A 17909-nucleotide genomic window follows, 5' to 3' on the forward strand; every position below is an offset into this window, starting at 1 on the left:
CGGTAAGCTATCCTTGCTGATACAGTCCCGGGTTGCCAGGAGCCAAACCTTAGAAGTAAACCACCCTAGTACTATATTCCATTTGTCCAATTTGCTGTTCTGTCCTGGTTCAGCTGTGCATTACGGGGTGGGGCCTAATGTACATTCTTACAAAACCTTTACCTTGCACATTCTAAGAGCTCAAAACTGTCTTCCACAACATCTCGGCAGGCAGATAATCCTGTGCAGACAGTGTAATAAGCAGTCTAGAGCGCCGCACTGCAAGTTAGAGAAACATCAATGTGACTGCGCAAGTGGGAGGAGGAGAGGTTGACACACTGACGAGTTCTGAGGATTTGTCAAGAGCATTTTCCTTCCCTGGTATGATGATGTGTACACATGGTCTTAACTGCAGGGCAACATCATTAGCAGAGCTTTGGTTCTTTGTGACCAATAACAACAATCACAAGAAGGATGTATCAAAGCCTTGTCCCATTATTCATGGGAAATACTGGCAGAAGCCTGTCATGTGATTACTAAGACAGTATATGACAGCGAATAACAAAACTCGAGGGTTGTTTTTATGAGACACTGCAAGGGTCAGACTTAACGTATGATGTTCTTGTCACTGCTTCAAACTCAACTTTAGTCTACACTACTGGACAGACAGAGACACTTCCTGAAGAGGAAAAAACTTAACCTCTGACTAAAAGTTGTGACTGTGACTGTGACTGTGACGAAGTATCATCCACCTAAAGTAATGCGGTGAGCAAAGGGTCGATCAAAAAAGACTCTACAGAGGATACAGCTGCACAAGATAAAAGCCATAAAATTCATCTGCCTATTTACTTAATAACTGGATGTCCCTCCAGAGGACGTTCATTCATGTATATGATGCTGTGTGGCCCACCCTGCCAGATCAAGGGACCATTTACTCAGCACCTGTGACAGAAGGACAAAGCCTGAAATTACTGCATATGCACATCAGTGTTAGCATTTTTTGAGTTCTACCTTTCAAGCATTTCTCTCAGCTTGGGCTAATGTCAAGACAAGGATATTCATTATGCAGATTTATCATAGGACAGATTTTTATAGTTTTGAACTTATCTTAACACGAATCAGTCACTCCGCTGATGAATATGACTTGAAAGCTCATCTCAAGAGTCACCTTCCCTCTAAATGTCTTTTGTCATTCTTGGTAGCAGATGTCAGATGCTTCACCCAGCTGCCAGCTTTAAAGTGAAACTCTCGCCAAAAAGCAACCAAGGCTTTATTTGTGAATGTATATGAGTCAAACCTTCGTGTAAAAGCATAATTACCACGAAAGATTTACCGTAGTTTCGTTTTTGGGCAAGCTAATTTTCAATGGGAGTGCATGTGGCACTTATACGCTAGCGTCAAAAATGCTATTTTATATATTATATTATTATGTCATGTCATTGTCCGTAACCGCTTATCCCTTTCCATGGGGTCGCAGGGTGTTGCTGCTGGAGCCAATCCCAGCCTTGTCTCAGGGCGAGGGCAGGGTACTCCCTGGACAAGTCGCCAGCTCATCGCAGGGCCCTCACTGATGAGCAATGTAGGGTTCAGTATCTTGCTCAAGGACACTTCGACATGCAGCTCAGCCCTGAAATCAAGGACCTTCCAATCACTAGTTGACCTGTTCTACCCGCTGATCTACAACCGCCCCATTATATTATTTTATAAAAAGAAGGTTTTTGGACAACTTACATTAGTAGCTGCCTCTCCGGCGCGCGGCCGTCATGGCAGACAAAAAGTGTTGAACTCCGAGTGCGACCTAACAGGCAGGCTTGAGGAGCGGTCCACCATTACTCTCCTGCTTGTAAGGTCGCACTCGGAGATTGACGCTTTTTGTCTGCCATGAAGGCGGTGCGCCAGAGGTGCTACTGCAAACTTGAGTAGTCCAAAAACCTTCTTTTTAGTAAATTGTGTGTACACAAACAATGTTCTCAATGCTCGTGTTCATGTGTAGAGACCCTGGTGATACTACGAGCAAAGTTTCATGTTGTGTTGAGCCTTCTTGGTGTTTTAAAAAAAAGTGATTTTGATGCTAGCATAAAAGTCCCTCTGCACCCTATTGAAAATTAGCTTGCCCAAAAACAAAACTATGATAAATCTTAAAATTGCCTCTTTCGTCGTAATTGTGCTTTTACATGAAGGTCTGACTCATATTCAATCGCAAATAAAGCTTCAGTTGCTTTTTAGCTAGAGTTTCACTTTAAGGCAGCATGTCTCTGAGTATCTGCTCCTTCTCCAAATTGTTTCTGCACAACGACCTAAAACACTCACTTCCAGCTCTAACATCACATGATTACCACCGCACTGTCTCTCCCTTCAAACACATGCACACTGGCATCTCACTTCACATTTACTCCTCTCACTTCCTGTCTCTTCGTTACACATGATCACTGTTATCGTGTACCAGCTCAAAATCTCAATTTGTTTCATGTTGTAGCTCTGAAGTTATTCCAACTTGCACAATTTAGCATGACAAATACTGTTTACTTCCTCTCAGCTGTACAGCAGCATTACCTTGGTCAACCTTAGTGATCACAATGCTTTTTCATTCTTCAGTTAGTTACTTCACTTTTAAAACCTAGCTTACTCTGGTACTCTGTATGAATATCCATAGCTTGTTAGCTGAGTTAGCCACGCATAAACAGCTGTTGTAACCTAACGTTAGCTAAGCTATGAAATCAGTCCTAGCAGTAGTGCTACACTGAGTCAGTGGCTAACGTTGCTAACTGTATTCTGAGAAAAAACAATACCGTAACAACGTATGGATTCAAAACTAACTCTGAAAATGAAGTAACTACATAAGGATGACAAAAGCCCTGTGATCGCTAAGGTCGGAGATGAGAGTAATGATACCAGAGATGGTACTTTGGAGTCGACAGGAAGTAGACAGACGTGCAGGTAGTAAAACGGATGTAGGCCAGTCTACAAGTAGAGCATAGCAACACCGTGACTTCTTCCTGCTCATACATACACACACTGTACATGAGCCTGTCGTGCTGAAAAGGGGGCATTTGGGTTGCCAGCCTCACAGCTGGTGAGCTGGTGAGCTCACCAGAGTGACTCTTGCAGCTGAGAGTTTGCATGCACATGTCACATTGAATCACTCTATGCTGCGTCTCTGTCGCAGCACTCGGGCCACATCTGCCCAGCTAATCAGACTGCAAAAAGTCAACTGCAGCAAGGCAAAGAAGGAGCCAGCTCTTTCTTCTTGGAATACGTTGTCTTTGTGTGACTAACTGGTAACTGTGCTTTGGCTGTTGAGGTCTGTCTGATGTCACAGTGTAGAAAAAAAATAGAACATTTACTACACAAGGAAGATAAAGGACAGTGGAATACAAAGGTTTTTTAAATTATTATCTTCATTTTTGAGCTTGTTTTAGGACTACTTAAATATTTCAGGTAGGTGTGCTACAGAGGAATTTCGACTCTTGACCTCAGTGTTTCTAAAGTCCTGGCTACTCACCAGCACATAGTTTCACTAATTGAACTCTTTCCTCTTTTTCACTTCAGTTTGTCTGTCTCACACATGTTGTTACATGCTTTTCAAGTGTTCCGCATCATTATGAAGTAAATGCTGTTTGCACAATGTAATGGATGTAGCATAATGAAACCATCTGCAATTTTTTACATGCGTCACTCAATAAAAGCAAGTTTACCTGTCGATCCATTTCAGATATATTATAGAGCAAATGATTGAATGAACTCGTGTTTTGTCCTTTGTTCTTGTTATTCGCAACAGAAATGCATCAGTCGTCTTTTCAATAGCAGAGACAACACTAAGGCCACTTGGAAATGTAATAAAACAAGTAAACTTGTCCGTTGCCACTTTAAGTCAGGTTTGGCTGCCTCCCTTGTCACGTAATTCTCGCAGGACCAACACCATTAATGCAAAGGTGCATTCTCAACTTCGTAGGTATTTACTTTTCACTTCTCTGAGTAAAGGTTAACAGCCCTCAGAGAATTGGAAACAGGTCTGGCTACTCTGCCTTTGTGTTTGCTCTTCTAATCAGGTTCCAAATGGCCATCTTAGATTTTAAACGGCCTCAAAGATTTTCCAGCGATTCTCATTAAAATCAGCACGAGATAAATATTTCTGTATCTCTGCAAAGTGCTCGGATTGTAAATATCTCCCCTCTGCCACAAATCTCAAGTATAGCACAAGGCACGTTTCTGGGAGTTTCTTTGTCACACATAGCAACCATTATGGTGTGTCACTGGATTGGCCGGCTCACACCCTCAGCTTTTGTGTCTACCTATCACACAATAGCTGCACTGCTTTTTCCCACCGTGGCTATGATAAAGAAGACAAAGATGAATTGTCCCTTCCCCGGGTGCGCTCTGAAGCGAGAACATAAAGACGCTGAAACTCCCCACACAGATGAATGGACATATTTGTCCCGGCTCCAGCTTCTTACCACACCCATGATTAACGGTGAAAATGGAGTAAAACTTAAATACAGGGATAGATTTTTTCACCTTCAATAATATTTTCATGAATACATGATGATGTGTGTTTGATAAACTCTGTGACTGTGACTGTGACTATGACGGAGACCCTCCACTGTGAATTCTGCTTTTCCTGTTGCACATTTACAAGGAAGAACAGTCGCAAGCATGTTTTAGTGTCAATAAACGGATAGAGGAATTCATTTTATACTTTACATCCAACAGTACAACTCGTAGCTGGATGCATTCGATGTTTCATTAGAGCATGGCTCAGAGTACTGCCTGCATTGCACGCCCTCAAAAATGCAAAGCTTGACATGAGAAACGCGTCTGGTCAGGTAGACAATTTCCCCAGAGGGTTTCAGGAGTCTCAAGCATTCCTCTGACCTGAAAATATTCTTTGGGGAGTTTTTCTTGATTTACTTCACCTAGAAGCTATTCCAAATAGACTCGCCCGCAGCCCCTCATTTTCACAGCTGAATTTATGTTTCCAGCAACAAAATTCCATTTAATTTGATAAGCGCGCTCAGGTGAAGGCACTGACACTGGGAGGGGATAGAAGAATAGTATGTTCTGCCCAAAAACTGTTGCAATGCAAGAATGTGAATTATCACGTGAGGAATACAAACTTTACATACAGCAAAGCCACCATCAAGAGAGGAGTAGAGGCTCAGCATTGGGGCTAGATTCTGAAGTCACTGCTCCTTGTACCTATGCAGTGATTCTAGTTAACAATTGCCCGCATGGATACCAAATTATTTTCATCTTGGAGGTAATTGAACGCATGTAGAGCTCTGAACAATACCACCGTCTCTCTGAACGTGTGTCTAAAATCCCCTGTCTGCTACCATGGAAACAAGGTGCGAGAAAGACGGTCGCGGCGCACAAGTGTTAGAAACATGAGGAAGGAGCAGAGATGCAGAGATGAGTTTCATCGTGCTGCTGCGAGCGGCTGTGACATTCTGTCACTTCCTCCTGCACGTAAAAATAATTACCAGTAGAAACAAGCCTTGTTTTCGCCCCTGTAGCTTTTCCTGTTGAGAAACTACTGTTTCACTCTGTTTATATGTGGCAGACCCTGCCACCTTTCTACCTTCAAATTGTGTTCTGGTTTCTGAGTTTGTATTATTGCCTCATTAATGATAATTACAATAATAATAATTTAGGTCAGAGTTTGAGAATATCTTCTCCAAAAGTACATAGTAACCCTTAAAGATGTATTGCATTTTGTTTATTGCATTAGTTTGTTGCATTATCATATCAGTCCCATGTTTGTTCACACTGTACCCTCCGTCCAAAATCTGCCAAATCAACAGTACATCGTTTTTGTTGATATACAGTATGGCCTCATCTGGGGAGCATTACTCCCAGTGTGGTTTCACTCTCAAAGCGCATTACGTATGTAGCCATAGGCAGTCTCAGAGGCATCTGTTCTTCGTAGAAGGCTGCAGTCAGTCCGAGCCACAGCCGGTCCAGAGGGTGCCCGTCACAACACTGGCAGATGGCCTTTTGGTGCCTCAAGCCAAGTTCACCACAATCAGCCCTTGGTGTCAATTCAGAGCCATTTGCATCCCTATTCATGGACAGTTATCGGGTCTTGACTGGGAACACCCACATGAGCAGCGCCAATTGAAACTACAGTAAATATCTAAATATTTGAACGCTCTGCTTCTCACACACACACGGATCAGGTTTGATTTTTTTCTTTTCGTGCCGTGTCGTTGGGGAAGAATCTGAACCCTCACGCTGCACTCACGCCGTGAAGTTGTCAGGATAAATCTGTCATTTATCAGCGTGGAAACATGTGGAGAGGGTGTAACAGGAGATAGCAGTGTCTTGTAATGTGTCGTATTGGCTGCCGTTTTCTCCAAAGCACACATTGTTAGGGGACACTGAGGAGCTGTTGTGTGAACAGATTTCATGTAAGAATGGTAGAGGACTCAGAGGGGCGTGGGAGGGCTGCATGGCTTTACAGATGTGTGTAAAAATATAAATATTTTGGCCTTTTTGGTGCTTCTTTAAAGGGCAGATGGAAAAAAAAAACAACTAGCATGTCCTCTTTCCCAAGCTAAAAATGAGTATAAATGCAGCCTCATGGGAAAGAGGATGAACATGAATTTGTGCCAAACCCCTCAGCAGAGCCTATTGTTGTTACAGCACAGCTGTTACAGTCTAAAGACCCATTACAGTTACGTAATCTCTCTTCCCCCTGCTCTATCTCTCCCCACAGGAGACACAGCTGTTGTCGCTGAGCAGCAGAATGAGGTAGAGCAGGTTCTCTTTTTTTTTGTGACAGCCTCGTCAGTGCCTTGGTGTACACAATAATGACGGCACACGAAAATGAAGGCTGTGGTCAACTCAGAGCACTCACGTTGTTACCCACTTCACTACAGTATGTTCACAGTCCTGCACGAGCACATTTGTTCATTAGTTTTTAAAGCTGCGCTGTGTAGTTTTTTGGGTCTACATAAGTATCTACCTACATAAACTGAAAATATAAACTCTTTGTTTTCATGACTCAACAAACTGACCTTAAAGGACAGTACAATTTCATACTGTTTCAAATGTATTTATATTTGCTGGCCCCTGTCACCTTTTTAGCTTCAAACAGTGTTCTGGCATCCTTATTTACCTTACCTTATTTATTAAAAAATAAGTACCACATTTATACTGAAAATATTCAAATACCGAGTTGGAATTTCTTCTCCAAGACAAAGTAGTGCCCCTTTAAAAAAAAAAAAACAAAACAAAACTTTAGCACCACAGCAAAGGGCTCTTGCTGTGCTTATTCTCTTCCTGTTTGTGTATGAGCACATACGACCTCAGCTCTATCAGATACAGGCTGTTCAGTGTGTACCTGTAGCCATATTACAGTAAAAGGGACCGGAGGACACCCAGCTGACAGCAGACACTGTTCATTCTCACATTTTTCCTAGCATTACATTTATGCTGTTCTACCAGCAGAGCATTTCTTAATGAACACAGACACAGTTTGAAAGCTGGAGGCAAAAGTTCAGCGACACTTCTGCTAAAGGTTAGCTGAGCATGGGCCTGTTCAGTTCTAAGCATTTTCCCTCATAGCATGGTGCAAATGATATTTTGCCCACTGGAGTCAGAGTTGATAATTATAGACAGCTCCACTCTTCCCCAGATAGTCAAGGCTTCAGTTACACCTGTGTAGGTGGAGAAGTCCATTGAAAGACACAATAGCTTCCTGTGCACAGCCAAAACTGCAGGACAGTTTCTGATCTGTCAGGGTTCATGTTCCCCTTTTGAAAATGTCGATGTCAAAACTTAAAAATCCTGAAGTGTGCAATCCAAAGGCACAGATTTCGAAATTTATACTCCAGCTGGTCTGTGGGAGCAAGCTGCTCAAGCTTTAGCAGCAAGGATTGTCAGCACATTCTAGGTCAGTCGGTAACTTTACTGTGCCAGCACCTAAGACTGCGCTGCTTACAAAGTGTTCCCATGCCGTCAGAGGCGCTTCATATTAAAAGCAGAATTTTCTGCTCAGTAGTCCTTGTAACTCTTCTGGGAAGAGCGCACATAGCTGAACAGCATCAACCACAAGGACACATCAAGTCAATTTACTTTTTTTTTTATTTTGCATATTTGACAAACTTGCATTCCAGATTTTACAAAAACCATTAAACACTGCTTGTTTTCATCGTTTTTCTTAAAGCATTCACAAGTGGCTGGAGCAGGGATACAAATCATGAAGTGTAGGTCCCATGGTTTTTTCATGGCATGACTGCTCCTCATCGCCACCCTGGAGATGCAGCCAAAGCAACAGATGACCAGGAACCCATGCCGATGTTACGCCACACTTGCTTACTGTACAGAGGGACATCTTGACGAGAGAGTAGTGCGGCAAGGGTTGAACAGCCACAGTTTTGTCAATTAGTCAGCGTGAGATACAAGTTTGAAAAAAAAAGGAAAAAAGGCAAGTCTTGTGGAATGTACAGAGCAAAGGAGTGCCGGTCTGCATTATGCTGACTTCTCCTGTTCGATGGCTGCAAAAAAGAAAAAAGGAGAAGTAAAGTTTGCATCGTTAGTGCCAAAGGTTGTGATCACACCAATTCAAATGCTCTAGTTTAAAAATAAAATTTTAAAAAGTCATTAGGTGCTGCACATACTTTCTTTGGTTGGAAGTGTGTTTTTCTCCTCAGTCTCTGTCTTCTTCAGCTTGGACTTGTCGAAGGATGCGACTTCTGAGATGTCAGGCTTGTCGGACATGTCTGCAGAGGCTCTGAAAAAATAAACATAAATAAGTTTTGCAGTTGGGTTCACACTGAACACACTTCAGCACCTGGAGGTCGCAATTAACAGCTTGATTGGTTGACGTGAGTTTCAGCAGGAGGACGCTGGTGCAAAATAAACGTGCATCTGCGCCTGACTACACACCAGCTTTGTGTCGGTTAGTGGGAGTGTGCATTTGAGGGACCACCGCCCTTTTTAAGCAACCTAGATGAGCGCACTGCCTTAATGCCAATCCCACTATGAACAAACCTCGACTTTAAGAAACGGAGCACACATAATATTAAGTTTTGGGCTGAATAAGTAAAACAGAGCATGTAGCCCCATGAAGTTTTAAGTTTCACAGACTACAAAGCAACAATGTTAAACCCTTAAGTCGTTCTGGAGCACGTCTTTGTTTTAAATCACGTCACACTTTCGCCTTTTATCTGATTTTTCCGGGCAGTTTTGAACGCATCCTGCGCAGCTGAATCCGTCTAGTCTCGAGGACAGGGACAGGAAAGACATTGCGAGACGGTGATTTCTCGGGTAATAAAAGTAGAAAACCGTGATTTAGATACTCACACAGCAGGGCTACAATAAAAGCGAGCCTCGAAACACACACTAGGATGTTTTTAAATAAACATAAATCAGGCACTCACCAGGGTTTCAGTCAGAGAGCGGGAGGACAGGGCACACTTCTCAACGGCGCAGGATCGCAGTGATGAGTCCGCCGTCAATCACACCTTAAATACTGCGCAGTATGCAAATAGTCCCCTGACGTCACGCCCACCGTCTCGGAAGAAAAAAGTCGCTTTTTGAGCTACAAACAGTTTGATAAGCGCCAACTATGAGATATACCTTCGATTCATATTTTACATTTAGTCTGCGAGTCTGAGTCCATCTAAACTATCTGCGTCTGGTCAGCTGCGGCCAGCTGCGTCAGACCAGATGAGCGACACGTTTGAATTATCAGTTGTTCTCCTTTATTGTATTTACTTAAGTGGTTGCCGTCACATCGGTTCAGAGTGTTTGTTTATGGCACAAAATGATCTAAATGTAGACTACAGAGACATTTAGGAGTAAGGCATTGAGTTCACCGAGTCAATGCTTTTTAAACGCTATTAAAACTGGGTCAGGGCGACATCGTGCGGCCAGACGAAGTAATAACAAGGAAGTAACGTAACTGCGACAGAAGTAACTGAAGATGAGGAATGTATGAGAGACCAAAAGTGACATGAGTGTGCAGAAATGCAGAAATAAATGATTAAATACATGACTATATGAAGGCATAATGAAATCATTTTTATTATTATAGCCCAAAATCACAAAGCCATTTGCCTCAGTGAGCTTTACAATCTGTACAGCAAGAGACATCCTCTGTCTTCAGACCCTCGATCTGACTGAGGGAAAAAAACAAAAACCTTTTCATCGGAGGGAAAACCTCTCCAGAAAACCTGAGGTAGGCTAAAAGGTCAAAATTATATTTATATACATAACTTATTTTTAATTTAACTTTTTTCTTTTCTTTTCTTTTTTTTTTTTTTTTACTTATTCGTATATAATTTTGAATATATTTCTGTGCCCCTGCAAAGCACTTTGAATTGCCTTGTGTGTGAGTGATACTGTATAAGAGTTCCCCAACAACAGGGCCGTGGGGCGGCACCGGCCCTTGAGTCGTTCAGTGCGGGGCCGCCAGTAGAAACTATGTGGGCTGATGTGATTACCTACCATTTCTCTACTGCATTGTGTTTTGTTTTTAATTTCCCTGGAAATGGCGACCTTGGTATTACATATCACAAGGCAAATAGTTTTCATTTCACATTAAAACATTCAAACAACAGATTTTATTTAAGTGTAAATATGACAATGAAATCATTGTACTGTTACATGTCACGAATGAGTCAAACTTTTTTTTTTTTTCTTTTACTGTTGAACAAAGGCCCACAGCCAGTGAAGATAATGGTGAGTGACACTAAGAAGAAGAAGGACTTATTTGTTTGTACACTGCTGTATCGTTCCCATAGCGGAACTTTGTCTTGGACTCAAACACTGTGCACATGTATAATACTGTAGCTGCTGTGAGCGTCGATGTGACAGTAAATGTCTGTCGTTTCCACGTGATTTTGCACAGCAGTAGTAAATCGGTGAGTGGCGGCCATGCAGCAGATCCATGTCACACACTAGCCAGCTAACAGTTAACTGTTACTGCAGCTTTTTCTTCTTATCCTGTTGTAAGGCGATTGGTTGGCAGCCAGTGTTGAGGCTCATTACCGACGTCTGTTACGACCATGTGGGAACAGAAAGAAACAGAGTGGATTTACGAGGCGCTGGATTATTGACATGATATTATCATATGTTTACTGTTAACTCGATATCATTACTTCACTTTTTTGAACATCACAGTTATTGTCAGTGCCAGTTGTTGCAGACACCCCTCTACTGCACATAATGAACATATTACACATACTGCACACATTGCACTTATTACACAACCAGTAATGATAAGAACACCGCAAGCTATTGCACGGTCCCTGCGGCCTCGAGCAGCATTATTTTGTTTGATCTGTCTCTTGAGCTAATACTCTTCGTGGATAATTATGTTGCGGGTCAAACAGTATCTTCTGTGCTTGCCTGACAACAGACTGCTCACATGTTGACTGAGGGGATTGAGTTTACCCCGCATAGCCTGCATGGAAGTCTGTACAAGACGAGCAAGCTTGTTTTTCAGCTATACAGTAACATTGCCATACCTAGTTGACATCCCATACCTGCTCTCTAGAACAGCCCGGTATAATAAAAACATCTCATCCTCTGGTCCACATGCACCCTGAGTTTGCGTAAAAAAGAACAATCTCTGTTGTAAACGAAGCACACACTGTCAACAAGCTGTTATCTATGTGGAGGAAAGACTCTCATAGGAGCACACTTGACTGATTCTTCTTCATGTATGACCACAGAGCTATGATTGCTCACTGAGCACGGGTCCAGAACCCTCTCTTCAGTTTTCCTGAGATTTATAATGAGATGGTCAGTGTCACACCACTGTACAGAATTCTCTATTGCAGTGACATAGGCCAATGTGATTTCTGTTGTCAGCAGAGATGAGATTCATAAAAAAAGGCAGGAGTATACATCAGATAAATATTTAGGGTGGATTCAGAATTCATATTCGTTTTTGTCTCAAACTCATTTTCAATGGGAGTGCATGGGGCACTTTTACGCTAGCATCAAAATATTTTACGCTATTTTTAGAACACTTTAAGACTCGGCACAACATGAAACTTTGCTGGAAGTATCACCAGGGTCTCTACACATGAACACGAGCATTGAGAACATTGTTTGTGTACGCAGCAGTAGCTTCTTCCTCTAGCCGTCGTCATGGCAGCCCAGACGTACTTGGGATCGACACGTCTGGGAAGAGTGCATGTGGTTCAGCTGAGCTGTGTGTAGAGACCCTGGTGATACTACCAGCAAAGTGTCATGAAAAGTGTCTTAAAAGTGCCTCTTTCGTTGTAATTATGCTTTTACACAAAGGTTTGACACATATACATTCACAAAAAAGCCTAGGTTGCATTCTGGCGAGAGTTTCACCTTAAGGTCAGTTTGTTTATTTTAACAACCAAATGACACAGATTGTAAACGGATGGATTTATTCATACAATAATACTTTCACACAAATCACAGTCAAATTCTGTTATTCACATTTTTAATTGTCAGCAAACAATTATGAAATAATGTCTTTGTTTGTGTTCTGATAAAAGTCTTGATGGACCACGTCAGTGTTTGGCCAACGTGGACAAAACAGTTCTTTTAGAAATGTGATGATAGAATTCTAAATGAATCTTAGGCTGTTGGTCTTGTTTCAGCGGCTGGTGAAGTACTTTGAGTAAGTCTTGTTGTACATCACCTGATTGTCCACTCTGACCACATTCCTCAGGTTTTGCCAGAACCAGGGCTCCGCGGCAGGTGTCCTCGGCCACTCCACCACGCTTTGCTCGCACAGCCTCCTCCTCAGACGCAGGAAGTGAGAGTGCTGCAGCACGGGCTCCAGCATCAGCACCACGATCACATCGATATTCTCATCCAGCAGCCTTTGGTGGGCCAGATACATCGCCAGCTTGAAAACACCGGTCTTAACGTAGCCCTCTGTCAAAACAAACAGGGTCTTGCGACTGTACTGAATGCTCTGAGTGAGGTTATCCACCAGCGGGACTCCCAGGGGCCAGTCCCTCTCCTCCAGACACAGAGGAAGATGCTTCTCTCCTTCCTCTTCCAGTTTCACTCGCAGGTCCCTCATCACCCACTCAGACACATGAGGGTCCGAGGTGTCGTAAGTCACAAAGACATCATAAACACCGTGCGATGAGTTCAGGGAGCTGTATCCCTTCAGCTGGGCTTTAACATAGTGCAGGACGTAGGAAGCATCCCAGTAAAATAAGTGAGCAACCGTCGCCACAAACATGAAAGTGATAATGACGGTGCTTGTGAGAAGGTAGATCAAGAACGCCTGACTGTCATTTACACACTGGTTGATGTCGAACTTTATCAGAGGTTCATCCTTCTGGTTTGCCGGCGTGTCACACGTCACCTCAGTGATCAGTCTAGGGATTTTTATACCGCTGTTTTCAATCCATAGAATGAAATCTAATGAGTCGCAGGTACACTGGAAGGGATTTTTCTGCAAGTACAAAGTTTCAATCTGACTCTCGGGTCTCGGCTGGAAGGTGGATTGGTTGATGGTCGTCAGTCTGTTGTAGCCGAGTTTAAGAACCCTAAGGCTTTTCGCACCGTTTAGAAATCCGTCGTCCAAGTGGAAGATGTGGTTATGACTCAGGTCGAGGACGGTCATTTTGTGGGTGCCGTTTGAGTGTATGCCGCTCACATTGGTCAAAACATTGTAGCTCAGGTCTAAAACTTGAAGCTGACGGAGAAACTGCAGATTGTCCCACACGAAATCTTTCAGCTTGTTGTGATTTATGTGTAGCCTGACGAGGTTCCGTGGCAAATACGCATAAACATCATCAGGAATCTTCGCAATTTTGTTGTAGGATATGTCTAAGATTGTCAAATTAGTGAGATCGGCAAACAGCCTCTTATATGTGCCGTCTTTTTCTTTCCAAAGAGTTCCAAGGTAGTTATGCGTGAACTGGAGTTCTGTTAAAGATTTGCTGTGCATCTGTTTTGTTGTCAATGTGTGAATGCTGTTAAAACTCATATTCAGCACTCGTAAGGCGGGCAGATACATTGTGAAATTTAAGTTGTGCGTTACCCCGAACACTTTAAAGTAATGTTCGTTGTGGCTGAGGTCTAGCACTTCCAGTTTTTGTAGTTCACTGAAGGCGTAGTCGTAGGCCAGATCAATCTTATTGTATGACAGGTCCAGATATGTCAGATTGTCCAGCCCTCTGAACTCTGTTCCATTAAGTGCAGCTGATAATCCATTTCTCGAGAGGTTGAGACATGCGATATCTCCGTAGCCCTGGAATTGCTCTGGAGAAATGAAAAACAGATTATTTGAGCTGAGAACTACTACTTGTCCCGAGTCAAAGCACTCTTCCTTGATTAAGCCTTGTGTAATCTCAAAATCAAAATCTTTCCAAAGGGGCTTCACAAGCGGCGAAATCGAAAATTCCGACCTCTGATTGGATCCCTTGCTGGGATGTGGGGGGCTCTTTACTGAAATGGGGTACAGCCTGTTTTCTGCGAGGTAGATCATTTTCAGGTGGGGGAAATTGCTGAATATGGTGGAATCAGAATAAATAATGAAGTTAGTCCCTAAGTTCAGTGCAGACAGATTTTTGAGCTGGTACAAAGGTTTGAGTGTCCCTGGTCCGATACTCTGGAAGACCAAGCCCTCCAAATGCAAAGTTCTAAGAGACCTAAGATTTGAAAACTCAGCTGAAAGATTTAAAGTCTTAGGATAGTACTTAAGATCGAAGTTGAATGAGAAATCAAGTTTTTCTAGTTTGGGAATGTGTCTTAGAAACGCTGCATCCTCAGTAATTGGTTTTAGCAAGAAGTTAAAAGCCAGCAACAATTGTTTAAGCTTGTTGAGCTTCTTAAACCAGGAGGGATTCAGGCTGGTCAGTGAGTTTCCTCCAAGATTCAGCAGGTCAAGCTGTGTCAAATCGTCAAATGCATCAGGGTGGATGCTAAGAGAGCTGTTTTCACAGGGAACACAGGGGAATGGAGCATTTTGACACCTTGGACAGTTCCCTTGTATTTTTAGAGCTTCTAAATTATATAACCCACGGAAGTCATCTTCAGATATGCTCTGTATTTGGTTGGAACCCAGCCTCAAAATGCGTAACGATCGGGGTAATCCTTTGGGAACTTGAGTTAAGTTGTTAAAGGACAAGTCCAGAGCCTGCAGTTGGGACACATTCTCAAAGCTGCCGTCCTCAATCTTAAACGACTGCCCACAGGGATGCCAGCTGTAGCAGTTTTTCGATAACCATAAATGCGTCACATTCGTTAAGCCGGCGAGACTCGACTTATTCACCGACACAAACTTGTTAAAGTTTAACTCCAGGGTCTTCACGCTGAGGGGGAGATTTCTGGGAATTTGTGTCTGACAGGTGCCACTCAGACTCAGTACACGCAGTTTTGTTAGATTTTTGAAAGCATTGGCGTCGATGTTCACTTCCTCTTTCTTGTTTGCCCAGTTGAGCTTAAGCTGAGTGAGGTTCGGCAGGCCAGAAAACGCGTCAGCCGAAATGTTCTTGATGAAATTTTCTGATACGTCGAGCTGAGTTGCGTTACTGGTTATCCCCTCGGGTACTGCATGCAGATGACGCCCTCTACAGTCGAACAAGACCTCAGAGGAGTTTTTGGCTGTGACATCACAAGGGAACTTGGGTGACATCCACCAAAGTTTACATACAGCAGGCTGGATCTCATGGTGGCAGCAGAGACAGAAGAGCAGCAGGCGTGTCCAACATGTGACGGTCTGTAGATAAACAATAACATCTTTCAAATGAAGTTACTTGAACTCAAACATCATTAATTATATCATACATTTGTTGTTTCAAATATGGTATAGTTTTGCAATTTCCAACTTAAGTCAATATAGTAGCCCATATGAGTCTTTAAATTGTTTGCTGGAATAATTCCTTCTGTTCATCGTGGACATTAAAACCCACTAACATCTGCTAACATCTTGCTTTTGTCTTCAACGTGAATGTGTGTAATCAGCATTTACTCCCACATCAAATGACTCAGTAACGGCTGTAATCACTGGTGCTTATCGGCTCCAGCTCCGGTCGGCTATGATGGAAACACTACATTTGGGTGGACGTGCTCATTTTTGCCCATGTTCAGAAGTGATGCTATGACATGTGTTGCCGCCCGCCTGTTAATACTTTTGAATCTGTCTCTGTTTAAGCGGTGCTCCGATACTTAGTTTGAAAGAGAGATGCAAGTAAAACGCATTTTAAAAAGTAACTTTCGTTAGTGGCTTCTGTGCTTGTCAGTTGGCTGAACAGTACTGTGCATGTGCAACTTTCAATAAGGATGAGAAACAGAAGCAAGATGTCTCATTTCTTAGCGACCTCCGTTGTCACCTCCCGAAAAAACAACCAGAATGTTATTGATTAAGACTTTGAAAACAAGTTTCCTTGTCTTCTGGTTGTTGTCTGATTAGGTATATGATCATCTGCTTTTTATTGCTACCTGGTTTTTCAAAAAATGATAAATATTCTCTGTGGCGGAGTGCTGTGGGTGTATTGAGGGGTCTCAAAGCTGCGGCACTAAAAGAAAGTTTACTTTGTTTCACCTTCCTTATATTACAGTAATTAATTGTACACAGTCATCAATAGAAACACTCTCTCATCACTATGCAGTCTGTAAACTGATGTTAGAAAAACAAAATCATCAACGAATGAAGCTCCTTGTAGCAGGAATAAGAATTAGAAGTTTCTTTTTTCAGAATGATGCCACTTGTTCCCAGCAGGTGGCAGTAGTCTGTAAGTGAACTAGAACTCAGCTAGAATGAGGGCTCTCTGCATTTTGTTAGAATTATATGTTGAGTAAACCCCTCACAACAATATTATGTAACTTTTGCTCAACATCTATTGTGGGATCATTTTAAATATTAAACACAGTACTGCAATGGTGGCACAAGTTACGAAAAGCTGACTTGCCTCAATAATACCTCAATATATATCTGAATTGTACTCAGATCAGACGAGCTAAGGCTGTAGCAGCACAACCCCAGAGTGAACTGAACTAAGTAAGGCTGTGCATGTTTAACTAGTATAAATTTGGCTTTTGAAATAGAGTGAGTAAGCTATTTCTACCTCCAAAAGCTAGACACCCTCCCTTTAACACCCAGTTTCCTCAGGAAATATCTATTTTTGCTCAACATTCACAACATTTCAGCCTGAAACACAGTACCTGTGGAAACTATCATTTAAAACAGTGTTCTTTGTGTTTGACAAAGTTGGGCGGCACAATGTGATCACACCGCCGATTAATGCTTGATGGTTGACAGGGACTCTCTAAAAAAAGGAAGGTGATACTGACACGATAAGCTTTATTTTCCCTCACACAGTTGTGAGTTAACTTTAATGAACTGTATTTACTGTAGAGCACTTCATTATAATAAAAAAAAAAAAAACAGTAATCGAATAAATGTACACACAGCCGGTCAATGTATTATCTTGTGCAGTGAATTTCTTTACACAGAAGCACAGTGAACAATGAGAGATTATATTACAGAAACATCCTGACATGATTCTGAGGAAATGTAATGCGTAAAACAGTTTGAACATTTGGGGTATGTATACATCAAGCACAGCTTCAAAGCATACAGAGAAACTTGTATCAGGGAAACTCACCATCATGCACATGTTGTATTGATTCCTTATGATCCTTGAATGACTTTCTAGCACTTGAAACTCATTTGTCAAAAACTGTTGCCTGCCTTGTGGGTCATCAAGTCAACACGAATCAAAATGTCCTACTTCATCTCTGTGTTCTTTATCTTTAGTAAACAACACACAGTGAAAGAAATACAAGCATCCCCCTGTCACTGGAGTCAATCATAACAGTAACACACTGTCTAGTTCTTAGAACAAGGCTCTGGGGTAGATGTAGCGCGAGAATTGAGGAAGTGCATCTGTATCACTTCCCCATTTCCTGACATGTTGGCAGTTTTGTTAACATCTTAAAATAAAAGGATGAAAAAAAAAATACCCCTCTGCTGA

At 42.3% G+C, this 17909-nt stretch overlaps 2 protein-coding genes and 1 long non-coding RNA gene across 3 annotated transcripts in view; 1 reads left to right on the plus strand and 2 right to left on the minus strand.

Annotated features, from left to right (window-relative positions):
- The window catches only part of LOC119025637, a 34617-nt gene extending 21852 nt beyond the window's left edge, over positions 1-12765 (plus strand). The window contains exon 4 of the long non-coding RNA XR_005076871.1: positions 12641-12765. This is a non-coding gene — a long non-coding RNA (uncharacterized LOC119025637). The remainder of the gene's footprint in view (positions 1-12640) is intronic.
- tmsb4x (thymosin beta 4 X-linked) lies at positions 8047-9517 on the minus strand. Its single transcript, XM_037109374.1, has 3 exons — positions 9363-9517; positions 8601-8713; positions 8047-8477 (listed from the first exon to the last, which is right to left on the minus strand). The coding sequence occupies exons 2-3, from the start codon at positions 8698-8700 to the stop codon at positions 8452-8454; spliced, it is 126 nt and encodes a 41-aa protein (XP_036965269.1). The 5' UTR covers positions 8701-8713; positions 9363-9517; the 3' UTR covers positions 8047-8451.
- LOC119025629 (toll-like receptor 8) lies at positions 12350-17771 on the minus strand. Its single transcript, XM_037109364.1, has 2 exons — positions 17541-17771; positions 12350-15652 (listed from the first exon to the last, which is right to left on the minus strand). Exons 1-2 carry the CDS (start codon positions 17550-17552, stop codon positions 12566-12568), a joined length of 3099 nt encoding a protein of 1032 aa, XP_036965259.1. The 5' UTR covers positions 17553-17771; the 3' UTR covers positions 12350-12565.
- Between the last annotated feature and the right edge of the window lie 138 nt (positions 17772-17909).

The sequence above is a fragment of the Acanthopagrus latus genome, chromosome 9, assembly GCF_904848185.1.
Source record: "Acanthopagrus latus isolate v.2019 chromosome 9, fAcaLat1.1, whole genome shotgun sequence".
NCBI lineage: Eukaryota > Metazoa > Chordata > Actinopteri > Spariformes > Sparidae > Acanthopagrus > Acanthopagrus latus.

Bases quoted from the DNA above. Each gene is read 5' to 3' on its own strand.
- tmsb4x (XM_037109374.1), bottom strand. From the start codon at position 8,700: ATGTCCGACAAGCCTGACATCTCAGAAGTCGCATCCTTCGACAAGTCC. The intron at 8,478-8,600 runs GTATGTGCAGCA...TCTTTTTTGCAG, and splicing joins CACACTTCCAACCAAAGAAA to CCATCGAACAGGAGAAGTCA.